The sequence below is a fragment of the Saccopteryx bilineata genome, chromosome 4 (genome assembly GCF_036850765.1).
Source record: "Saccopteryx bilineata isolate mSacBil1 chromosome 4, mSacBil1_pri_phased_curated, whole genome shotgun sequence".
NCBI classification, from domain to species: domain Eukaryota; kingdom Metazoa; phylum Chordata; class Mammalia; order Chiroptera; family Emballonuridae; genus Saccopteryx; species Saccopteryx bilineata.
In genome coordinates this window covers 79537030-79561710 of record NC_089493.1, presented here as the reverse complement: position 1 = coordinate 79561710, position 24681 = coordinate 79537030, and the positions used below count along the sequence as shown (strand labels likewise).

Genomic DNA, 24681 nt, shown 5'->3' with positions numbered 1-24681 from the left:
TGCCCCACATTCCACCCTTTAAGGGTTGCTTGCTTCATAATCTACATGGCATCAAATATTGATGACAGCAACAGCAAAAGTTACACAATAATTACAAAGGTGTTCTTCACAATGTCTCCCTGAGCACTTTGCCCAAGGTGCAAACTGGAGACCCAACTCCCCACCCCACGGTGCCAACAAGGCCACCCCTTGTAGGTTGGTGGGACCTGTACAGTCCTGGGCCATGTCCATTGAGAGCAAAAAGTGTCTTTGGTGCGTCTGCCCAACTGGGTGAGAGCAGCTTCCCAGTGCAGGAGGATATCCACCAGAGCTGCCCCCCGCCCATCAGGGTCTCTCATACTGTCCAAAGGTGGCGTGCTTATCCAACAAGGGAGCCGGTGCCCACCTCTGGCTGCAGTCCATGATAGCCCGGCTATCTGTGCAAATCACCAAGGTAAAGGTCCGTTACAGGCAACTAGGTTCACAAAGGGCCTCAGGCCTCCCTCCTTATTCCTGCCATCATGGCAGCTCTGAAGACACTGCCCCAAGGAGGAGCACGTGGGAACAGTGGTCAGCTTCTCCACCTCTGCTCCAGAGAGCATGATGCCATCCACCCCTATGCCCCACAATCACAGCAACCCTACCAGGGGTGGTACTCTTTGATGCTGGGCTTTTACCTTCTGGATGGCCACTGGCCGGGCTCCAAGTGTGCTGACGGCAGCTTCAGCCCAACCCTCCTCATCCTGGGAAGAGGAGCTGGAAACGCCTGCTCCCGCCAACTCAGAGCCACTCTGACAGCACGGCTCCATCTTTGGCTCCTGCGGCTGCCAGCTCTCAGCCTGAAGCTGAACCCACAGTTGTTCCTCTGACAACTGCTGCTGCCAACGTTCAGCTTCTAAGGTAGACTGCAACTCACAAACCTGTTCGGCCTCCTCCAACGCTCGCTCCAGTTCAAGCCATTGCTGCCGCTCAGTATGCAGCTCATTCTGGAGCTTTCGACCTTGCTCAGCTGCTTGCACAGAGCTCTTGGTTTCTTCTCATAGGATTGTAAAAATCGGCCAGTCCACGGTCCCCAAAAGGACAACCATGGGGAGCCTTAACAACAACCAGTCCTCTACCCCACCCCTCAAGGATGGTTGCGGCTCCATACCCATCTGCTCCGAATCCTGCCCACTACGACATGTAATGCTGGTGGCCGCCATCATAGCCAGGCGGGTTCACACTGGATTTGGGCAGATAGTAGAAAAACTGCGGAGCCAGAAAGGGTTGGGCTATCCCATTTAATAAAGTCTCACAATGGCGGACAAGCACACAGGCAGGGGAAACCACCCCTCAGGCAAACAAACAGCAAAATGGCCCCTCACAGTGGAGAGCAGGCAACCTGCCATCCACAATCCCCATCTTTCATCTCTCTCAAATGCAAGCACCCATGGCCTTACATAGGCTATGCACACGTGCCTCTGCCACGTGCTCATGCACTAATCAGGCAAAGTGCTTGCAGCTAGTAACCCCACGAACAAGCCTAACCCAGCTGCCCCACACTCCCCTAGTTGCAGATTTCTCAGAGACCCTTAGAGTTTAGGAGATGAAGGCCTGTGGGGGAAGAGGAAGAGGAGGAAGGGAAAGGCACAGGTGTATTCCTGGGAGGGAGAGAGTACATGGGGGGGGGTCTTCGTTTTGAGGGGTTTTAAAGACTGATAATTGAGGAGAGATCTCAGTAGAATATTCAGTTTTTCAGGTGTGCCTTTGCAGGGTTGTCTTCTCTGCTGGTTTGGTCAGCACTAAGAGGTCCTTAGTCACTGCCCCTGGTCCTTGCATCGCCCACTTGATTTTGCTGCTTTTGTGGGCTTGGTGCTAAAATACAACTGAGGCCTAGATGTTATCTCTAAGGAAGTGAACTTCAGTATCTGGCTATAAATTGCTTGGCCAGTTTGTTCAGCTATCTGTCTCAGTTTCCCCATTCTACTTGTAAGAAAATTTATCTAGCTTATTACTATATTTTGCCGCAGTGTGATGCATTGCCCTTGAAGGTCATGATGCTGCTTTGGGATGATGGCTTTAAAGGAAAACTCAAAAGCTAATCATAGAGCCCTCCTCACCTACTTGTTCTAGATTTGGAATGCTACTGGCTGAAATATGCATCAAGTCAGTTGAAGTTAGATCACTTCTCAACTGAAGCCTTCTGCCATAGTTTATCTGTAGCTAATCAGAAAGCGAAGTAACCTGTAACCGCTTAGACTAGAAGCTATTGCTGGAGCGAGGAGCCTGCAGAGGCCCTCCTCAGCAGGTGAGCACAGAGAGCAAGAGGGTTCAGCAAACATCAGGAAGATGAGCCCAAGAGCTTGCTAGGCTCTTACTGATGGTGGCAAGCCTGGGGGGTGTATCATCATTTTTCACAGACTGAATAAAGTATTAAAATCTAAATATTTAAATCTATGAACTTTGAATTGTAACTGCTATGATACTCACTGTGCCCTGCTCTGATTTCCAAAAATTCTATCAGTTAAATACTCTTTTCCCCCCAAAAGACAAAAAAACCTCTTCCTCAGAGTGCCCTAGTTTTCTGTCCTTCTCAGAGGCTCTTGCCCTCAGCACCCTGCCTCAGGTCACTGAGCTTCCTGTGTTTCAACTGCAGTGTTCTCTTCTTTGCCCCACTCACTCTCCCTGCTTCTCTTTGAGCACTGCTTCTGGGATTCTGACTCTGTTTCACTTCAGCTGAGTGGCCCTGAGCAGCTTACCTCACTGCTCTGAACTCATTTCTCCATCTATAAAGTGGGGCTAACTGTACCAGCAGTCTAAGGTTGTCGTAAGGATTAGCTAAGATGACATCAGAGTTGCTTAGCAGCGTGCCTGCTACATAGAAAGTGCTTGATAAACGGGAGTTCTTATTGGGCAGGGTGAAAGGCACAAGATGAGTTACTTAAAGAAGTGGACGCCTTCATATTTAGAGTTCATTGAAACTGTTGCGTGATGCTTCTGAACTTAGCCGGGATATGTTACTTCTGTTATCTTTCCATTTCGGTGCTGCTCTCCCAGATAAAGGTAGTTTCTCCTTTAGTATTTCCCCATCCCTTCCTTGCTACCTTGCAAGCTTATCATCTCCTAAGCCGATGCAGATATTTTCTTTCCCCAATCTTAACCTAAGTCTTCTTTTTTAGCTGCCTTCCCAGAACAAAAGATGAAGTCTCTTTAAGGTTTGTATCATCACTTAGAGACCTTAACAGAGTTCACCGGACAGTCCTGGGGCATCTGGTTTCCAGGGGCCCCTGCAGCGTCATTTCCATGTTCCAGGGGTAGTCTCATGGCTCCTACTATGTGTCAGAAAACCTTTTCATCTTCACAGAAGTCCTATGAGCTAGATCCAGGTGTCTCCTTTTATATAGATAAGGAAACAGGCTTGTGACTTACCCAGGGTCACAAGTTGCACATGGCAGAATAAGGACTCAGCTTGGTGTCTGACTCTGAACCCACAATGTCCCTTTTGCCCCACTCTGCGTCTGAGGATCCAGGGGTCCTTGGTCCCTTCTTCCATAGATGATAGGTGTGTGGAGTAGGGGAGCCTCACAGCACCAAGCTAGTGGACTGTGGGAGACACTCATCCTTTCAATAAATGTTTCTTGAACAACTGCAATGGGCCAGACTCGGCTAGGCTCCGGACACAAAGCAGTGAGCAAAACCAGGCCCAGTTTCCACCCTCAAGGAATGCATAGTCTAACGGGAGAGATGATCGAGGCTAAATGTAAAATTGCAGCTGTGATAAATGTCATAAAAGGTTGATACACTGTTCCATGACATCATATATGAGGCTATATAACCTGAGATCCAAAAGACGACTAAGGATAAACTTGTTGGAAAAGAGAGAGAAGAATGTTGTAGACAAGGGAAGTGGCTCCTTCAAAGGCCCTGTAGTGGAAGGAGCATAGCAAGTTAAAGGGAGTGAAAGAATGTAGTTGGAGCATGATCCCCGGTGAGGCTGGTGGGTGGGCAGGGGTCACACCTCCCGGGGCCTTCATGAGCACTTTCAGGAGTCTGATCTTAGAAACTTCCCAGGGGTTATCAGCAAAGGGTGACATCTTAAGCTCAGAGGTATGTGCTTGTTTGGTGTAAAGAGTGCTGGCAAGTCCTGGTTCTGCTCTGTAGGAGCCTATGTTTCTGAGCCTAAGTTTTCTTGTCTCACAGTTTTGGAAGGCTGGACCAGGTGATCTTTAAAGTCACCTAACACAGTACATTTAATTTCTTTCATCCTTTCTTCAGCTCTAAGTTACTGTAATGCCTGTGGCCGAGGCCAGGCAGGTTCACATTGGATTCGGGCAGACGGTAAAGAAACCGTGCAGCCAGAAAACATTAGGGCCATTCCATTTAATAAAGTTTCACAATGGCAGATAAGCACGCAGGCAGGGGGTAAACTCTTCTCCAGCACACAAACAGCAAAATGGCCCCTCACAGTGACAGGCAGGCAACTCACCATCCACAACCCCCCCCCCCCATCTCTCTTGAACTCAAACATCCATAGCCTTATATAGGCTATGCACACATGCCTCCTCTGCCAGGTGCTTATGCACTAATCAAGCAAAGTGCTTGCAGCTGGTACACCAGCAAGCAAGCCTAACACAGCTGCCCCACAGTTACTATGAGTCCATCTGTTTTGGAGGAATTAGGCTCCCTGTATCTTGGATTGCCCCTAATAGAAGCTGGGAAAGTGTGCATTGGGGTGTGTGTGTGTGTGTGTGTGTGTGTGTGTGTGTATGTTTTGGGAGAGGAGAAGGAGAGTGATAGGACCCAGAGCTTCCAAAGCCATCTGATTTTTGTTATGTTTAAAAACTCTCCTTACATAGCATTCTGTAAAGGAAGCAGGAGACTGCAAGTTGGTATAAAAAGAAAAAGGAGAACGGGAAACAAAGAAAGATTAGGAGATGGGGAGAAAGAAAGCAGTGGGAAAGGATTTGAGGGAGGAGGGTGTTAGAGGAGAAGAAGGGGGTTAGATGACTCAGGAATTCAAAGGCTGTTGAATCAGTCTGGCAGTTCTGGGCATACCTGGTGCACCTCAGAGATCCCAGCGTCCCCAGAGATTGCCTGTGGAGTTTGCATATATTGTCATCGAATCTAAGGTGCTCAACACTCACTAGCAGGTTGTACCTGCCCTTGCTTCAAGATTCTAACAAGTATGAATTTCAGGTGTGGGGCCAATAGGGGTTTTCCTACTAAACAAGTCTAGGTCTGGGGATGCTGTTCTGCTCATTTGCTTCCCCTCCCCTCACCTAGTACAGTAGGCCTCATGCTTGCTCCTGTCAGCTAGTTATAGGGCTGACAAAGTAGAGGCAGAAGGTACAACAGGGTCAGGCCTGCTGACAGCCGAGGAGCCTAAGGGAGAATACTGCCTAGCTATGGCTTCTGGCTTCTTGCCCCTGACTCCTACCATCTAGCCTCCTCTCCCGAGTTGACTGGAAGTCACTCTGAACCTGATCCCATCTAGCCTTGCCACCTGACAGAGAGGGTACTGCTGCCCTCCTCTCTGCAAGGTGGGTGGAGCCCCTGACTGCCTTCTGGCAACCCAGAGGCTCCTTCTCAGGCTCCTCGGGGCCAGGAATTCTCAGGGCTGGGCCTGGGAGCTCGGAGACACTGGACAGGCTTTCTCTGCCCCTCCCCTTAGTCTTCCTGAGATTTTTTTGCAATTTTGGCCACCTACCTCCCACCCCCTTCCTCATCTGACGTGTAGAGGTTGTGGAGGGCCCGCTCCTGCCAAGTGCACACATGAGTGCACATGTGAAAGGCCTCACCTTACCTTGGAGCACAAATGCTTGACACACGTATGAGTCTAAGCCTGTGAACTGGCTGTATACCCATGTCCTGCATTGCCCAAATCATGCATAGTCTTCCCTCCTGTACCCCTTCCAGGGCTATGTGTGAGGACTGTGGAAGGCCTGTGTTGCTGCCCTTTGTGGGTATGACCAGAGATGGTGCTGGTGTTTAGGGATCTGGTTGGAATAGGATTCCTTGCCTTACCAGGTGGTGGCGCAATGAATAAAGCGTTGGCCTGGGACTCAGAGGTCTCAGGTTTGAAACCCCGAGGTCCCCAGTGTGAGCGCGGGTTCATTTGGCTTGAGCATGGAATCATTAACATGACCCCATGATCACTGCCTTGAAGCCCAAGGTCGCTGGCTTGAGCAAGGGGTCACTGGCTCAGCTGGTGCCCTCAGTCAATTCACATATGAGAAAGCAATCAATAAACAATTAAGGTGCTGCAAAGAAAAATTGATGCTTCTTATCTCTCTCCCTTCCTGTCTGTCTGTTCCTCTGCCTCTCTCTGTCTGTCTGTCTCTCTCTCTCTCACTTAAAAAAATGAAGGCTTCCTTTCACTGTCATGGGGCTGTACAGATAGGCCCTTGTGAGCAAAGAAAGGAAGAACTGATTGCAGGAGAAAGTAGTCATTTGCCCTCAGTGGCAAGTGGAGCCTCTCTAGTGGGTGACTGGAATTCCAGGTGGCCTGGGAGCCCCTGGGGAAGCTGTGGTTTGGTGCTAAGTGAATTGTTTAACTTATCTCCCCAGGTGTGTGGTCGTGCTGTTCAATCCCCGGAAGCACAAGCAGCACCATATCCTTAACAGTTCCAGGTAAATGGTCTGGGCCCTTAGGAAATATTTCCTTCTCCTGGGAACTGTGGCAAGGGCACAGTCTGTCTGGGTGTTTGTGGCTCTTGGGACTGGGACCTGGTTGGGCCTCAGGGCCAGAGAGGAAAATGCCACATTTGCCATTGGTGTCTGCTAGTCTTGCCATTTCTTTTCTTTTTTTTTTTTTTTAGGTCATTTTATTTTATTAAATTAATTTTATTGAGGTGACACTGGTTAACATAATTATACAGGTTTCAGGTACCCAATTCTATAGCACATCTCTGTATACTGTATTGTGTGTTCACTGCCCCTCTGAAGTCAAGTCTTTGTCCATCACCATTTATCCCTCCCTACCCTCCACTGCCCCCTCCCTGGCTACCTTTTGAGGGAACTATGAGGGAGCCAGGCTTAGGTCACGCTGCCAGTGCCCCTCTGAACCTGCCTCCTCTCTTGCAGAAAAACCATCACTGCCCTTGCCTTCTCCCCTGATGGCAAGTACTTGGTCACAGGAGAGGTGAGTGTAAAGGGGGCTGTAAGTCTCTGGAGAGAGTGTGTGGTCTGCCCTCAGCAGAGAGCTACAATCCTAGGCCTGTTTAGGGCTGCTGCCCCATTGGCTTTCTAAACAGAAGCCAAATCCTGATGTTTGCTACACCTTAAACAATGGCTCTTAAACTTTAGTGTGCATCAGAATCATCTGAAAGTATTGTAAAGTACACAGTGCTGGGCCTAACCCCAGAGTTTTGGGTTCTGTAGGTCTGGAATAGGGCTCCAAAATTTGCATATCTAACAAGTTCCCACATTGTGCTGATTCTGATGGTTTAGGAAGCACACTTTGAAAACCATTGCCTTAAAATATTTCTTATCCCCGGAGGTCCCCTGCTGGGCACATGAAGAATACACCTCTTCTCAGTCTTAAAGGGAGGCAGTGGGGGCAGAAATAGGTCTGAGTGGTAATAGTTCTCAGCCCTAGCTGTACATCAGAATCACTCAAGAAGCTTTAAACAAATACAGAGGTGTAGACCCTCACCCAGAGATATTGAACAAAACCTGGGGCCATTTTATCAGTGATAATCACTGTTGTCCTGAGATATTTATTATTTTCCCTCTACCTTTGCCCTGTATAGCACTCTGCTCTTGACTCGTGGCCAGGTCTTAGAGAGATTGTATGCAGTAGCTGGGAGGCTGGGGCCCCAACTCTGAAAGGCTAGTGGGGTCTGTATGCTTCTGGATCTCACTTCCAGTTCTTGCCTCCCTGTAGAGTGGGCATATGCCAGCAGTGCGAGTCTGGGATGTGGCTGAGCGTAGCCAGGTGGCAGAGCTGCAGGAGCATAAGTATGGTGTGGCTTGCGTGGCCTTCTCCCCTAGCGCCAAGTACATTGTCTCCGTGGGCTACCAGCATGACATGATCGTCAACGTCTGGGCCTGGAAGGTGAGTGGGCTGCTGGGCTGGCCTGGCAGCCTCATGAGCGTCTGAGGGCCAGTTTGGGAGCCAGGAAAATACTGACTTGAACCCCTTCATTCTGTTCTGCTGATCTCAGTCTCATTCTAGAAAATGTTCTGGAGCAGGAAAGAGCAACTATATAGCCAAGTGTGGTGGTGAAAAGGGGCTAGCTTTGTGCCTTTGAGGACCTCCAGAGGACATGAACCTCATCAATTCCCCTGGAAAGGGGTTCTCCTCTCTCCCCTGCCCTCCCCACTTTTTTAATAATATTTTTTCTTTTTTTTAAAAATTATTTTTATTTATTCATTTTAGAGAAGAGAGAGAGAGAGAAGGGGGGGAGGAGCAGGAAGCATCAACTGCCATATGTGCCTTGACCAGGCAAGCCCAGGGTTTTGAACCGGCGACCTCAGAATTCCAGCCTCCCCACTTTTTTTGAGCAGTAAATCCTGGAAAGAAACTTTTTTTTTCAAGTGTAAATACTGTCTAACCCTCCTCCATCCTCTGTGCCTCTTACTTCTTAGCTCCAAGAGGCAAAATCTTGATTCTTCCTTTGGCTTTCCCTCCAGAAAAACATTGTGGTGGCCTCCAATAAGGTGTCTAGTCGTGTGACAGCAGTGTCCTTCTCTGAAGATTGCAGCTACTTTGTCACTGCAGGCAACCGACACATCAAATTCTGGTACCTTGATGATAGCAAGACCTCAAAGGTGAGACGCTGAGGCAGGAAGTACCCACCAGGGCCAGGCCCCGCTCAGCCCACCCCGGGGGGCCTGCTCCACTCGCACCTCTCTCTGCTTGCTCAGCAGCTATATAGAAGTCCTGGAGGAGCCAGATGCTCTCCAACCGAAGAGTAGTCTCAAAGAACAAGGAGGTCCTAGTTTCCAGGGGCAGGCTCTGGGGGGACAGGTGGGCAGTAGTGGTGTGTCTCCACAGGTGAATGCCACTGTGCCCCTGCTGGGCCGCTCAGGGCTGCTGGGGGAGCTGCGGAACAACTTGTTCACGGATGTGGCCTGTGGCCGAGGGAAAAAGGCAGACAGCACCTTCTGCATCACATCCTCTGGGCTACTGTGCGAGTTCAGTGATCGGAGGCTTTTGGATAAGTGGGTGGAGCTGAGAGTAAGTACCTCTGGTCCCTTTGGTTGGGGCTGTGCATGTCTTGGCTCAGGGGAAAACTGATACCTATGGCTCCATACTAGGGGCTGGGCCCTCGTGCATGCAGGAGGGGACCCCAGGAGAAAGAACCGTGAGGGAGCCAGAGCTCGGCCTAGTTCCAGCCCATGGAGATCTGTATAACTGCTTCTTCTTTGCTGTCTTCCTGTTTTTCTTTCCCTTGCTTTCCTCTTCTGCTCAGAACACAGACAGCTTCACAGTAAGTGATGCCTAGACTCTCCTGTCTTCCTCATGCTGTTTCTTTCTCTTCCCTGGGCTTTTTCCTACTTTGTTTTCTTTGTCAAAATCTCTCATACCTTAGAAGGGTCCCTAGGGGACTCCCATCCCCCAAACTGCACATGACTATGGGCCCTCTGGCCACCTGCTGCTAGAGGGAAGGGCATCTCTAGATGAGAGCTGATGGACTCAGGCCAGAGCAGCTGTGCTGCTTTTCCCTTGGCCCTGCCTTGGCTGGTCTCTCCTCTTGGCAGGTGACTATTGAGGGGTTGGGCAGGTGGCCTGTGCTGACCTGAGCCCCTCTGCCTGCAGACCACTGTGGCCTATTGCATCTCTGTGAGCCAAGACTACATCTTCTGTGGCTGTGCTGATGGCACCGTGCGCCTCTTCAACCCCTCTAACCTGCACTTTCTCAGCACCCTGCCCCGACCTCATGCCTTGGGGACAGACATTGCTAGCATTACAGAGGCCAGGTGAGCTATGTGAGCCCCCTGCCTTCATTCATAGACTCTGCTATGCCCAGCCTTCAGGGAACAAGGTAAAGAGTGGATCAGTGCCTCAGAGATAACCAGGAATAATACCTCTATAGACAAACAATTTGGGTTTGTTGGTACTCGTTGCAACCAAGGAGAACCAGGGGCTATTTTAAGTGTGGGAGGGGTATTGTAAGATTTGGGATATTGTGATTTTAGAAATGGTTCAAGAGATTGAAAGTTTGCTCTGATTGGATGCTGTCAGGAAGTAGGGACAATTCTGTAGTTAGACATCTTAATAATTTCTATCGAAAAGGTTGGGCAAAGCTATAATTGATAAAGAAGCAACAATTAATCCTGATAGATGGGGAAGGGTGATGTTTGGTCATTTTTGTGGTTTGCACAGTGATCTTGTTTTTATCTCTGCTCCAACACCATGACAGAGTTGTCTTGTTTTAGGTTTGCTCTGTCATGGCCATAGAGTAACCTTATCTGATGTTGGTGTTCTGTGACATTGTAGGTGTTTATCAGTAGAACACCATGGCCCAGCAGCTAGTGCCAGGTCAGCTGACAGCTGACAGCTGTCAGGGGCTGCTTTTGTCTTTCTTAAGCAACTGTTTTCAAACCTGTGGGTCTGGAGGGGGTTCCCAGGCTCTGCTCCTTCCTTCATGGTTTGGCTTCCGTTTTCATTCCCTTCAGTCTTCCATTTTATCAGTTACTTCACTCACCAGTTTGCCTGTCCTCTTTCCCACAGTCGCCTCTTCTCTGGAGTGGCCAATGCCAAGTATCCAGACACCATTGCCTTGACCTTTGATCCCACTAATCAGTGGCTGTCTTGTGTATACAACGACCACAGCATTTATGTTTGGGATGTGAGGGACCCCAAGAAAGTAGGCAAGGTGTACTCGGCTCTGTATCATTCCTCCTGCGTCTGGAGTGTTGAGGTATGTGGCTGGGTTGGCTTGAGACCGACCAGGTTTGCTGGGATACCATTGTGAAGACAGAAAGTGGGGATCCCCAAGTATGATGTTATGTTCCTGCTGCCTCCTTGTTTCTCTAGCATCATCCCTGTGTATTGCCAATCCTCAGATAGGTCCTAAGCATTGAGCTTGAATTTTAGTGCTTATATATCTTGGGCTTTTTCCAATGTACTCTTGTCCATTCTTAGCTTTGCCTTGTCCTAGGCTGAGTGATATTGTACAAGTTAATGAATTTGATCAAGCCTCAGTTTTTTCAACTATAAAGTAATATACCTGATTCACCTAATTTTTCTAAGAATTAAATGAAATAATGTTAAGTGGGAAACATAGAAGAGTTGGTACATAGTAGGTGCTTGGTTAATATGCTTTCCCTTAGGGATTATGAAGAATGTCTAATAGTTATGGCTTGTTTACTATGTCACAGACATTGGGCTAAGTCTTGGCCAGCATTATCTCTTTCATCTCATTCCTTTCTCTCTGGGCAAAGGACTGCTCCCTCTGGAGATCTGACTTTGTTCCCTCTGCCCCTTCAGGTTTACCCAGAAGTGAAGGACAGTAACCAAGCCTGCCTTCCCCCTAGTTCCTTCATCACTTGTTCCTCAGACAACACCATCCGCCTGTGGAACACAGAGAGCTCCGGGGTCCATGGCTCTACCCTGCACCGGAATATCCTCAGCAATGTGAGCCGTCAGGCCTTAGGGCCCTTACTCCATACTTAGTATCCCCATCCCCTCAGCCTTCACACCTTCTCAGGAACTAGGTCCCCAGACCTTGATCTTCCAGCTCTTATCTGACTGGGCTCTATAAGCCAAAGGTTTATCTTGTCCAGCAAAACAAACATCGCCCCTTGCAGCTGTACTGGGTCAGGCCTGCCTTATCCACTTCTCCACACCTGTTCCACTATAGGATCTCATTAAGATCATCTATGTGGATGGGAATACTCAGGCCCTGCTGGACAGCGAGCTGCCCGGAGGAGACAAAGCTGATGGGTCCCTGATGGATCCCCGCGTGGGCATCCGTTCTGTGTGTATCAGCCCCAATGGACAGCATCTAGCTTCGGGGGACCGTATTGGCACACTCAGGTAACACCTGGCCTGGAGTGGGTACTGGCTGCCTCCCATGGTGCAGGCTGGGGGAATTAGGTCCTCAAGGACAGAGCTTTAGAAAAATTTGGTTCAAAAAGATTGGAGAAGATATTTATATACAAGGAAAGATAATTTAAATGAAGAAACACAGCAGAAACCATCTTACCCAAGTGATCAAGCTTTGTATCTCCATATCAACATCATGAAGCCCATAATATGATATACAAATAAGGATATAGCATTGTTTCTATGGTATTCTTGCCAAAAATGTATAAGCTCAGTCCAATCATGGGAAAGCATCAGACAAATTCAAATTGAGGCACATGTGACGGAGTACCTATATGGATTAATACTCTTAAAAAATGTCAAGGTCTTGCCTGACCTGTGGTGGCGCAGTGGATAAAGCATCGACCTGGAAATGCTGAGGTCGCCGGTTCGAAACCCTGGGCTTGCCTGGACAAGGCACATATGGGAGTTGATGCTTCCAGCTCCTCCCCCCTTCTCTCTCTCTGTGTCTCCTCTCTCTCTCTCTCTCTCTCTCTCTCTCTCTCTCTCCCTCTCTGCTCTAAAATGAATAAATAAAAAAAAATTAAAAAAAAATGTCAAGGTCTTGAAAGATATGGAAAGACTGAAGAACTATTCAAGACTGCAGAAAACCAAAGAGAAATAACAACTACATGCAAATTGGATAGGAGCCTGGATCCAGAAAAAGAACATTGTGGAAAAACTGGTGAAATTCAGATAAAGCCTTCCATTAATAGTATTGTATGAATGTAACTTTCCTGGTTCTGGTAATTCAATTGTTATGTAAGATGTTAATATTAGGGAAAGCTGGGTAAAGGAAATGTGGAAACTTCTATAATCATTGCAACTTTTCTCTAAGCCTAAAAGTTTAAAAATAAATAAGAATAAAGGTTGGGGGAGAGCAGAGGAAGCAGGTGAGTCTCTCCTCCTGCAGCATAGCAATGACCTCTACACTCATCTTCTCAATTTTACAGGGTGCACGAGCTACAGTCCTTAAGTGAGATGCTGAAGGTGGAAGCCCACGACTCGGAAATTCTGTGCCTGGAGTACTCGAAGCCAGACACAGGTAAGAAGGAGACCTGGCCCCTAGCCCACAGTGGCACAGTGCTTCTCCAGTCCTGCCAGTGCCACTTACCTCTGTCCTGGCTTTTGTATGTGGGACTGAAAGGTTTTGAAACATTTATTGTGTCTGCAGGTTTAGAGGACAGCTCCATTCCTGCTCCATGGGGCTCAGTTACTGTAGGCTTCTTTGCAGGGTTGATAGGGGCCTGCTCTGGGCACTTGTGGGATGATGAATTCTTCCAACCCCAGGTCTGAAGCTGCTAGCGTCAGCAAGCCGGGACAGGTTGATCCACGTGCTGGATGCTGGACGGGAGTATAGCCTACAGCAGACACTGGATGAGCACTCGTCCTCCATCACTGCTGTCAAATTTGCAGGTGGGTGCAGGGCAATTGAAACACATTCTGCCACTTACCACCAACATCACCCTTACCTCTCGCACTGCCACCTGCCTCCTGCCTCTGTGAGAAGGGTGTGCCTGTCTTGATGGAGTGTTAGACAGCTGCTGGGAGGCCTCGGGCTGGATGGGAAGACAGATGGCATGTAGATTCTCAGTCCAGGGGACCCTGAGCAAACCAGGTTGGCTGAGGATAGGGATAAAGGAAAGCCTTGGCGTGGAGGTAAACATCCTGATTTAATTGGTTGTCCCAGTCATGTAGAGTAGTAGCTCAACAGGCGGGGTATATGGCGGGAAGGCAGAGGAAAGGCTGGCCCTGTGCGTTGAGAGCAGTGGGAGTAGCTAGGCCCCTCTCCTCCATAGCCAGCGATGGGCAAGTCCGCATGATCAGTTGTGGAGCAGACAAGAGCATCTACTTCCGCACTGCACAGAAGGTGAGTGGTGAGATTTTCCTGAATGGGGCAGTAGGTGGCGGTGGGGGTCCCTACCACTCTTGTACCTGAGGTTATGGGACATAAAGAGAGGAGCAAGCAAGGTTCTCTGGGCCTGGTGAGACATTTGAGCTCAGGGTCTTTCCACATGCTCCACTCTCGCAGTCTGGAGATGGAGTACAGTTTACACGGACACACCATGTGGTACGGAAGACGACCCTCTATGACATGGATGTAGAGCCCAGCTGGAAGTACACGGCTATTGGCTGCCAGGATCGAAATATTCGGTGAGCATCCCTTTTTCTGTCCATCTAACTATATTCCTTCATGCCTGAGGAGCTCAGCTCTAGATACCTCAGTCCCTCTGTCTGTCTTTTTGGCAAGAACTTTATGCCCCCTCAAACCTATGGAATGAGTACTTTGCCTCACCCAAGAGGTGGTAGTCCCTTTGGTGTTGGGTAGTGGCTCCCATAGAGAGCGGGGCTGGGAGCGAGTTCTGGCATTTCTATCACCTAGGTGTACTTGATCGTGACTTCTTCTTCATGTGAATGAGCGTGTGTTTCTTTGTAGGATCTTTAACATCAGCAGTGGGAAGCAAAAGAAACTATTTAAAGGGTCACAGGGTGAGGATGGCACTCTGATTAAGGTAAGGGGCCAGTAGGATGGCCTCTGGGCCAGAGACAGGAGGATGAGGGTAGTAGGTGGAGAGAGACTGGTGCTTCCCTTCTTCCAGCTGTGTGTCCCACTCCTCAGGTGCAGACAGACCCCTCGGGGATCTACATTGCTACCAGCTGTTCTGACAAGAACCTCTCCATATTTGACTTCTTCTCAGGCGAATGTGTGGCCACCATGTTTGGCCACTCAGGTGAGTGTAGCCCCAATACTTTACCCCTGGAACTTGACTCTTTCTCCCTTCAGTTTTTTGGGACCCATCAGAGCTGCCTGTCCCTCCTTCCAACCAATGCCTGACCTCCACTGTTGGAACAGAAGCTTGGCAGAACTTCAGGATGGTTCATGGACAATATTTGTTCTTCACAGAGATTGTCACTGGCATGAAATTTAGTAATGACTGCAAACATCTCATCTCTGTGTCAGGGGACAGGTGAGCAGAATCCATCTTCACTGAGACACAGATTCTTCCTCTGAACCCAGACATACCCTGCTCCATCCTCCCTCTTCACCTCAGTGCTGTCTCTGGGAAGTAGGGCTGAATAGGGATATTTCTTGGCTGGACCTACCCTGGCATTAGACTCAGAGGGTGGCTCTCATCTCCTTGCCAGCTTATGGAGGAGGTGAACTAATGGTGTTGCCAACCCCAGGGGCTACCCCTCCCTCACCCTACTCTGTGGCTCTACCCAGCTGTATATTTGTGTGGCGCCTGAGCTCTGAGATGACCATCAGCATGAGGCAGCGCCTGGCCGAGCTGCGCCAGCGTCAGCGTGGGGGCAAGCAGCCAGGACCATCCTCTCCCCAAAGGGCTGCTGGACCCACTCGGTGAGAACAGAGAATGGGGGGTATGGGCAGGCAGTGGGTGGGTGTCCACATTGCTCACTGTCGTCTTACTGCTCTCGCTCCTTGTTCTGAACCTCCCTTTCAGCAACTCTGTATCCTCCAACACCTGTTGCTCACACGAAGACTCATGTTGTCCTCTTCCCCCATTGAGTCTCTTCTCCCTGTGACCTTCCTTGTCTTGGACTCAGGCCCGAGGCCCCGTCAATGCTGTCTTCTGGACCAGCTCTCTCATCAGACAGTGACAAGGAGGGAGAAGATGAGGGCACTGAAGAAGAAGAACTTCCAGCTCTGCCTACCCTTGCCAAGGGTACCAAGAAAGAGCCAGGTCTGTGGAAGTCTGTCATGGGGCTAGGCAGGCACTAGTTGGTATAGTGGCTACATAAGTCCTTTCTGGGACTGTGGGGGTAAGAGTATGTGAGCTGAGGAGGCCAGAGCATCATTGTGGCCACATAGGGTATGGGCTGGTGTGGGGCCAGGGCTCTGGGGTGGGTGGGCAGGAGACACTCTCTGACTGCCTGTGTCTGTCTAGCCTTGGTGCCCAGCTCAGCGCTGCCCCGAAGCCAGTCCCACTGGGAGATGAGTCGGGTGAGTCACCATCATTAAAATGCCCTCCTTACATTACAGGTTACAGGAGTGAAAGAAGGTGAAAGGAGAGCTCTCTGGGCTTGGCGGGGCATTTGGGCATGGGGTCTTCCCACATCCTTTGTATCCAAAGAAGGGCCCCATGGGGGAGTTCAGGCAGCTGGGCTAGTCCCAGGTTAGAGATGGAGATGTTTCCTTCCTGTGGGCCAGGTGAGGGACTACAAGGATTAGTCACTGCTAGGGGAAGTACTGCACTTGTTCAGCTGTCCTTAGGCCTGGGAGTAAATATGAACAAAGAACAGGTTGAGGTGGGGAGTAGTAAGGGGGTGTTTAGAAGTAAAGTTCAAGAAAATCAAAGGTCCACAGAGCAGAACTATGGAGAAACTATAGTTTTAAAGACCCCAGGTTAGGAGGTAAGCTCAGAACTCCCAAATAGTTAGGTTAGAGAGAAAAAGCCATAAGAGGGCCAGTAACTGAATGACTACTCAGAGTAGTAGAAGGAGAGTGTAATGCCAGTGGCCAAGGCCAGGCAGGTTCACATTGGGTTCGGACAGACGGTAGAGGAACTATGGAACCGGGAAGGGTTGGGCCATTCCTGTTTAATAGTCTTGCAATGGCAGACGAGCAAACTGGCAGGAGAAACCTTTTCCCATTGCAGCAGGCAAACAAACAGCAAAACACAGTGGCGGGCAGGCAATCTTCCATCCGCCCTGAGTCAGACCACCCTTACATAGGCTCTGCACATGTGGCGTGCTTACGACTAGTCATGCAAAGTACAAGCGAGCAAGCCTAACACAGCTGTGTTCCCAACATTCCACCCCTTTAGGGTTGCTCGCCCACAATCTATGCAACAGGTATCTTCTGTGATGGTCCCTGTGCAAGGAGTAAAGTACATTACATAAACAAACAGAGACTACAGCACAAGTTATACAGTAATCACAAAGGCCCAGTGCAGTCCCCACTTGTCCTGTGTCGAGATATCAAGTGCCAGCCCCTTTCATTGTCAGCAGCAGTTACCTGGGATAATGGTGTGGTGCCTCTCCTGCGTTCTGACGAGGCCGGTGTCTCAAGCCTGGGCTATCGGTTTGTTCTTGATGCTATGAATGGACTTGGGGTCCTTGCTGAGACTGTTTTCAGGGTAGGGAACTTCTGGAGACTCCTAGCTCTAAGGTGTACATGACACCAGGTAAACATTGAGACCAGAAGGTCGTCTAAGACAGTATGTAGAGTGAAGCTAAGAGCATGAACTCCGGAGCCAAACTGCCTGAGTAATAACCTATAGGCAGGCCACTTACTGTCTTTGGGACTTGGACAGGTTACTTAAGCCTGCTCTGCTTCAGTTTCCTAATCTGTAAATACGGGGATATTAGTACCTACTTCATAAGCTGGTTGTACGGTTTCAGTGAGCTAATACATGTGAAGTGCCTGGCACACAGTAAGTGATATATAAATTTTTGCTAAAAATTTTGTTTGATTGTTAACTGTTACATGTCTCCCACCGCTGCCCCACACCAGGCCAAAGAGACAGTGGAGTTCCTAGACCCAGCTCCTACAGCCAGCCAAGGACCCAGAAGAAGGGGGCGCTGGTCTCAGTCAGGCGTGGAGCTGAGTGTTCGTTCCATGCTGGACCTGCGGCAGCTGGAGACGCTGACTCCAAGCCCTAGGGGCCCTAGCAGGGACTCTCTGGCCGTGACCCCATCTGGTTCTGGGAAGCATGGTCAGCAGGCCCCTGAGGACTCACAGGCTATCCAGGTGAGCCAGCTTTCTCCCAGTTCCATAGAGATCTCCAAGCAGCCTTGTGCCAACACCTAGAGCCTGAGCGCTGGTCCAGCTATGCTCACTCTGCCCCTATGGCACCTGGGTAACCTGAACTGCAAATTCAGGGTGGGGCTAGTCAGGCTGCATGCTGTAGTGATTGTCTTGGTCTGGGCTCCTTGGAGGGCTGATGATAATATGTAGTGGCTGGAGGCTAGCAGCCACAGTGCTAATATAGTTCTTCTAGAGCAGGGGTCCCCAAACTTTTTACACAGGGGCCCAGTTCACTGTCCCTCAGACTGTTGGAGGGCCAGACTATAAAAAAAAACTATGAACAAATCCCTATGCACACTGCACATATCTTATTTTAAAGTAAAAAAACAAAACGGGAACAAATACAATATTTAAAATAAAGAACAAGTAAATTTAAATCAACAAACTGACCAGTATTTCAATGGGAACTATGCTCCTCCCACTGACCACCAATGAAAGAGGTGCCCCTTCCAGAAGTGCGGCGGAGGCCGGATAAATGGCCTCAGGGGGCCATAGTTTGGGGACCCCTGTTCTAGAGGCTCAAGAACACTGGTTGGGGCCCAGCCTGGTTTTTGGTGTCTGTCCTCAGAGTTGGAGTATTCAGCATTTCTCAGAATTGATGTACACCCCTTCCTCTTTTCCCAGACTCACTATGACATCAGCTACCCCAGTATCATACTTTTGTGTGTTTCTAGAATGAAAAGCCCCCTCCGCCTCAGGCTTCCCAACCCTGTTCCTGCCCCCATGTTATCCGATTGTTGTCCCAAGAGGAAGGGGTCTTTCCCCAAGATCTGGAGCCAACATCCATGGAAGATGGTATTGTCTACCCAGAGCCGAGTGACAGCCCCATCTTGGATACCAGGCAAGGGTCCATGCAGCCTCCAGTCTACCCTTCCCTCTGAGTGTTCTTTAATGAGCAGAAGGCTGGTCCCAGGGTACTCAGGCTTGCTCTTCATGTCAGCACTGCCTCATCTCCCATCCTGCTCAGAGCAGGAGGAGAGGAAGTCAGGGGTCTAGTGGGGCTGCTGCTTATCCCTGCTCACTGCCTCTTTTTGCCCCTGCTGGCCTTCCTGGCAGTGAGTTCCAGGTGCAGGCACCAGCTCGAGGGACCCAGGGAAGAGTGTACACAGGCAGCAGGGGCTCAGAGAAGCACAGCCCTGACAGTGCCTGCTCTGTGGATTATAGCAGCAGCCGCCTTTCCAGCCCTGAGCACCCCAATGAAGGTGAGGCTGCAGCCCTGAGGGAGGGCCAGAACCACACAGGTCAGTGGACAGAGGTGGGAGTGGAGGCCCTGGTGACAGATGGGCCCAGGATGATGCTTCTCTCCCCCTCCTCCACATCCAGACTCTGAGAGCACAGAGCCCTTGAGTGTGGATGGCATTTCCTCAGACCTTGAAGAGCCAGCTGAGTGTGATGAGGAAGAGGAGGAAGAGGAGGGAGGCCCTGGCCCCTACGAGCTGCAGGAAGGCAGCCCCCATACCCCGGACCAGGAGCAGTTTTTAAAACAGCACTTTGAGACTCTGGCCAGTGGGGCTGCTCCAGGTGTGGTCAGAAGGCCAGCATGTGGTCACTGCAGTCTGCCTGGCTCCCCTCCTTGCCTGGCTCAGAGGTTCAGAGGGAGGTTCAAAGGGAGGCCATGTCCTGGCACTTGCCTTCTCTAGGGGGTAGAATCTGGGGCGGGAGTTTCGTTCATTTCCTGATTTCTGTCACCCTGGCAGGGGGCCCAGTTCGGGTACCAGAAAGGACCGAATCTCAGAGCATCTCTTCACGATTCCTTCTGCAAGTGCTAACGCCCCCACTCAGGTACTCTCCCTAAGCAGCTCTCACTTTGCCATGAGGAGCTCTGGCTTTCCTGACCGCCCTCTGCTTCCGATTAGGGCCAGTCCTGCCCCTGACGCAGCATGGAGCCTCCTCTCTCCAAGGCTTTCCATGCACAACGGTATTTCGCACTCTCCGAGTTTTGGGACAACCAGCCTGTCTGGCTTTATGCTGCCCTTCTCTCCTAGCGCCTCCCTAGAGCTGTGGGAACTTCTCCCCATCTTGGCAAGAAAGAACCTGAGCCTCCCCTGGGCCTTCTTTCACATTTCCTCCCTGTAGGGAACCGCCCCCATCTTCCTCAAGCCTGGCACTGACATTGAGGCCAGTGCAGGTGCCGCAGGCTTCTGGGGAGCAGCTGAGAGGCAATGGTGCTAACCCTCCAGGAGCACCCCCAGAGGCGGAGTCCTCCCCTGGAAACCCTGGCGCCCAGCAGGCAGCTCCTGTGCTCTTGCCACGATGCCGTCTCAGCAGGGACAGCAGCTGGACCCCCAAGAGAGTGGCCACAGCCAGTCCCTTAGGTGGACTCCAGAAAGCCCATTCCGTGCAGAGTCTGGTGCCACAGGGTGAGGAGTCTGGTGGGCTCAGCTGCAGGGTGTGGGAGTGTGGAGCACGTGAGCATGCTGGAGGAAGGAGGGTCTGAGGTAGCCCTCTGTGTTACTGCACTTGGGTGTCCTTTAGTGGTATGTGCAGGGCACAGGAGCTCCTCAGGAATTCAGCCTTGGCACCTGGGATGCCTTCCTCACTACCTAACCTGCATATATCTGTCTCCTCTGTAGGTGAGGCTCTTCCACCAGGCCCATTACTCTTACGGGAGATGGAAGCCCAGGAGGGCCTAAGTTCCCTGTCCCAGGCTGATGGCTGTCTGTCTCAACCCCACTCCTACCAGAACCCCACCACCAGCTTCATGGCCAAGATATCTCGCAGCATTTCTGTTGGGGAGAACCTGGGCCTGCCAACTGAACCTCAAGTTTCTGTCCCCATCCGGGTCTCACCACTCAGGCAGCTGGCCCTGCCCAGCAGGGCTCATCTGGTCCTGGACATTCCAAAGCCACTGCCTGATCGTCCTACCCTGGCCACATTCTCACCTGTTACCAGGGGCCGGGCCCCTGGTGAGGCAGAACATCCTGGTTCCTCAATGGGCGTAGGAAAGGCTCAAAGTACAACTGAGAGGCGGGCCTGTTTAGGGGAGGGTATCCCTCCCAGGCCTAGGACAGAGTGCCAGGTTCAACCTGGGCCCAACAGCCTTTGTGCCCAGCACCTGCCGGTTGGCAGCCTCCTCCAAGACCCTGAGAACTTGCAGCTCCCACCCCCTGAGAAGACTCCCAGCCCCATGGAGTGCACCAGGCGAGGAATAGCCCTAAGCCAGGCCTCAGGTGTGCACGGCTCCCCAGCTTTCATCTCCTGTCCCATCCTCTTTCTCTCACTTTTGTTGGTCACTCTGGCTCCATCCCATTTCTCTGCATCCAGTTTCTGGTGGTTTTGTCCTGTCTGTTCCTGTCTTAGTCTGTAAGTCACACCCCTGATGGTGAGACACTCCTGGCAACCGTCCTTATCTCCCTGTGACCCACTTGCCCTTCTGTGCCCTCTGTCCCTGGGGCTGGGGCCGGCCATTTCCTCTAGACCTTATTTTCTGAATGGTGCCAAGAAGGGGTTGGGAAAGAAGAGGCAAGAGGAAAGGACTGCGGCCAATTGGAAGGGGTATAATGCTAGTGGGTAGACCTGTCCTGCTGTCAGGGCCATGGGTGGGAGGCCTGAAAGGGCAGCTTTGCTGGGCCTGAGCAATGCCTGTCTCTTCTAGAACCCACGGTAAGCCTGGAGCAGTGCGAACAGCTTGTGGCAGAGCTCCGGGGCGGTTTGCGCCGAGCTGTGCAGCTCTACCACTTGGTACGTGTGGGGCAGCCACCAGTGGGGGAGTCAGCAGGGCGGGAGTGCTGGCTGAATCTCCAGAACAATGAAAGGCTCTCCCACTGATGGGTGGGTAGAGCAATCAAGAACATACTGAGCAAGGGGGTGAGAGGCCAAGCTGGGCCACTTGAACCAAACAGCTGTTGGTTATTTCTAAGAGCTGGAGACTTTCTTAGACAAGAAGGCGGGATAGAGAGCCCACATGTCCTAGTTTGCTTAGGACCATCCCAGTTTATGCCTGTTGTCCTGGTATGATTATTAATAGTGTCCCTTTTCATATTCAAAAGTTATTTGTCTGCCCGGACATGGGGGTAGTCCAGCAGGGCCATGCCTTGAAAGAAGAGTTACTACCAAAATGTAGAGGGACTCCTCCTTTGAGGTTTCCCCACAGTCTGCCTCCATCCATAGCCTTTGGTCATACTTGCTGATCTTGGAGTGTGGAACTTCCAGCCACACCCAGCCAGGCATGCAGTCCTTTCTTTGGGGGCAGGCTACCCAGGTGGGGCCCCTTCTTTTTTTAGACATGCATTGACAGGTCGCTTTACTATTCCTCCAACCCATTTCCCGGGTCCTGTTGCAGGTGGCTAGCTGCAAGACGCCCTCAGCGGAGCAAAGTAGCATCATCCAGCTCCTCAGAAACACCTTCTCTTCAGTGCAGCAGGAGCTAGAGGCCCTGGCCGGGACAGTGCTGTCCAGCCCTGGCGGGAGCCCTGGGGCTGTAGGAGCTGAGCAAACACAGGCCCTGCTAGAGCAATACTCAGAGCTGCTGCTTCGAGCTGTGGAACGGCGCATGGAACGCAGACTCTGAATTCCAGAAACCTGTCCCAAGTGAATGCTCCCCCTATTCCAAACTAGCCCCTCCTCCACTCACTCAAACCTGTGGGGGTGCTTGGAGTGGACAGCAGTAATCGTGCTCGGAGGGGAAGCAGCTTTCTCAGCTGCTTCTCATGGGGTCCCTGTATTTATTAATTTATTTCCTTGACTGTTGCTTCACTTTCTTGGAACTTCTGCCTCCACAGCCATTCCAGTGGCTTATGCAGGAGTTAGGTCTTGGGTCTTTGTCATCTTGGTGCTGTAAGGAGTATGAGGGCAACCCTGCCCCATCTGGGGGAGATCAGGAAGTGCTGGCCCTCTCTCTTCTTAGAAGCCATTTGAAATTACTGCAGGGATTAGCTCCCTGGGGTGGAGCACATACACAGGGTATTCACTGGGTAGAGCTGAGAGGTAATGTGGTATTCAGTGCCCTTCAGCCAATAGTATAGCCTCTCCTCTACCTCCACTTCCCCTCACATACCAGCTGCACTCCCCTGGCTGCCAGAGCAGGGGTTATTGCTTTTCTCCAATTCCTGGCAGTTCAGAAAGGCAGACCCTCTGGCCCTCCAGGGCATTCCCAGCCATCAGGAAACAAGTTGGTATCAAGGCCTGAGCTCCTACATTCCACTTCCATCTCCCTTTCTGTCTTGGCCAGAACTTGTGGATCCAGCTGTGGGATGTTACTGCAGGACAGTAAAGCCCTCTGCTAGGCAGACATGAAGCCCTGACCTCCTTTCCTTAGGCCCTTGGCCTTCCCAGTCCTCCAACCCTTGTCCCCAGCAGGCTACTGGAGCCCAGAGGCCATCTCCCTACATCCTGAGTGATTCTCAGTGAGAAGCCTGTGTTGGAGTTTTCCTCATGGTTTACAGGGCGCTGGCCCACCTTCTGAAGACCTTGGCCACAGATACACACACACACACACACACACACACACACACACACACACACACACACACACTGTCTCTCTCATGCTCTCTCTCTCTCATACTTGCCAGTTGGGTAAGGGTACATTGCTAGAGTACTTGGCCAAGTACCCAAGTACTTGGTTGTGTGTGCCTGGTTTCCTCATGTCCTGCCGCAGCTGCACCACCCTTACCACCCTGGCTCATGTAGAATGCCTATTAAGAAGCATGAAACGGGGGGGGGGGGGGGGGAGCATGAGGCACACTAAACCCAAATTCTGGGTTCTTGGTGTCACCAGTCTAGGTGGTATGAGATGGCACATACGGTACCCTATCAAAGGCAGTGCTAGGCACCTAAGGTGCTCCGGATATTGAAGGTTGAGGGGAGGGAGGCACATGGGACTGCAGCAGTGGCCAAGAGACACTGGAAAGGTGGTAGGAGGGACAGGTAAGTGGTAGAGGTGGGGGGACAGATTAGAATTAGAAGGGCAGTTCAGGGTGAGGAGAAGGAGATAGGGCACAGTGGGCAGGTAGAGTAGGACCAAGTAGCGAAGCAGTTACTGAAGAATTGGGGTGAAGAACGTGTCTCTGGGCCCAGCTGCTTCCCTCTGCTTCAGGTGAGGCACTTTACCATGGCTTCAGGCCACAAAAGCCCATTCTTCCATGAACAGACCTTTGGGCTCTACTGGCTGTACAGGCAGAGAGGCTTAGAAAGAAATGGTATTGTTTGAATCAGCCTGAGTGCACCTGAAAAGATGGAGCCTATTTCACCCCCACTGTTCTCTACTACCACCACCTGTATGGCCGATCTACAGAGAATCCGGGGCCCAAGAACTCATAACTGAGGGTGGATTCCCTGGCAGGGCTGCAGTTAACCTAGTTCGGTTTAAAAATATACTTGCAACTCAACCCCCCTCATCCACAACCCGAACACCAGCCACAGCACACCCGAACAGGGCTCTGGCCCGGCCCTCTGGGCTGGGTTCCTCGTAATCCTTAGCCAGTTTGACCCTCACAAGGAGGAAGCAATACTCTGGCTGATGTTTGTGAGAAGGTGGCCGCCCTTCCCCAACCCTCAGCCCAGCGTCGGGGAAGGGGTCCTGTGGCCGGGCTGGTGCCCATTCCTTTCTGCATGTCTGAGGCCACTCAACTGCCGTCCCTGCCCAGATTTTCCCTGACCCAGTTTTGAAAGCCCCCTTATTTATAAATTTTATATTTTGTCCAGGGCCTGGCGCTTTCCTACTCCCCAGGTCTCACGGGGCAGGGGCTGTTTTTAACATGTCTGTTTGTATTGATGTATGAACTTGTTAATAAACAGTCATTTGTTAATTCTGGGACGCCAGCAAATGGGGCAGGCATCAAAAGGCTCTTCTCGCTCGCCGCATGGGTAGCGGAATCCGCATTGCGCGGGGGGGCGGGGAGAGGAGACTTGTCTCCAGGCTGCGAACGTGAGCGGAGGGGACAACGAAGCGACGGGAGAAGATCGCGGGACCGCGTCCAGG

At 51.0% G+C, this 24681-nt stretch overlaps 1 protein-coding gene across 4 annotated transcripts in view; it reads left to right on the top strand.

Annotated features, from left to right (window-relative positions):
- MAPKBP1 (mitogen-activated protein kinase binding protein 1) overlaps positions 1–24603 on the top strand; it is a 72516-nt gene extending 47913 nt beyond the window's left edge. The window contains exons 4-32 of one of the 4 annotated variants that reach the window (XM_066277020.1): positions 6526–6588; positions 7042–7099; positions 7844–8014; positions 8593–8730; positions 8957–9139; positions 9375–9392; positions 9722–9882; positions 10637–10826; positions 11396–11542; positions 11769–11944; positions 12946–13037; positions 13283–13408; positions 13792–13862; positions 14025–14146; positions 14430–14505; positions 14613–14724; positions 14898–14961; positions 15219–15353; positions 15560–15696; positions 15901–15956; positions 17469–17705; positions 18437–18603; positions 18819–19003; positions 19086–19283; positions 19460–19544; positions 19839–20122; positions 20336–20932; positions 21358–21443; positions 22045–24603. In XM_066277020.1, coding sequence (XP_066133117.1) covers positions 6526–6588; positions 7042–7099; positions 7844–8014; positions 8593–8730; positions 8957–9139; positions 9375–9392; positions 9722–9882; positions 10637–10826; positions 11396–11542; positions 11769–11944; positions 12946–13037; positions 13283–13408; positions 13792–13862; positions 14025–14146; positions 14430–14505; positions 14613–14724; positions 14898–14961; positions 15219–15353; positions 15560–15696; positions 15901–15956; positions 17469–17705; positions 18437–18603; positions 18819–19003; positions 19086–19283; positions 19460–19544; positions 19839–20122; positions 20336–20932; positions 21358–21443; positions 22045–22272 — 4363 coding nt within the window. In that variant the 3' untranslated portion in view covers positions 22273–24603. The remainder of the gene's footprint in view (positions 1–6525; positions 6589–7041; positions 7100–7843; positions 8015–8592; positions 8731–8956; positions 9140–9374; positions 9393–9721; positions 9883–10636; positions 10827–11395; positions 11543–11768; positions 11945–12945; positions 13038–13282; positions 13409–13791; positions 13863–14024; positions 14147–14429; positions 14506–14612; positions 14725–14897; positions 14962–15218; positions 15354–15559; positions 15697–15900; positions 15957–17468; positions 17706–18436; positions 18604–18818; positions 19004–19085; positions 19284–19459; positions 19545–19838; positions 20123–20335; positions 20933–21357; positions 21444–22044) is intronic. The other 3 variants (XM_066277022.1, XM_066277021.1, XM_066277023.1) reach the window with 3 other exon arrangements.
- The last annotated feature ends 78 nt before the right edge of the window (positions 24604–24681 follow it).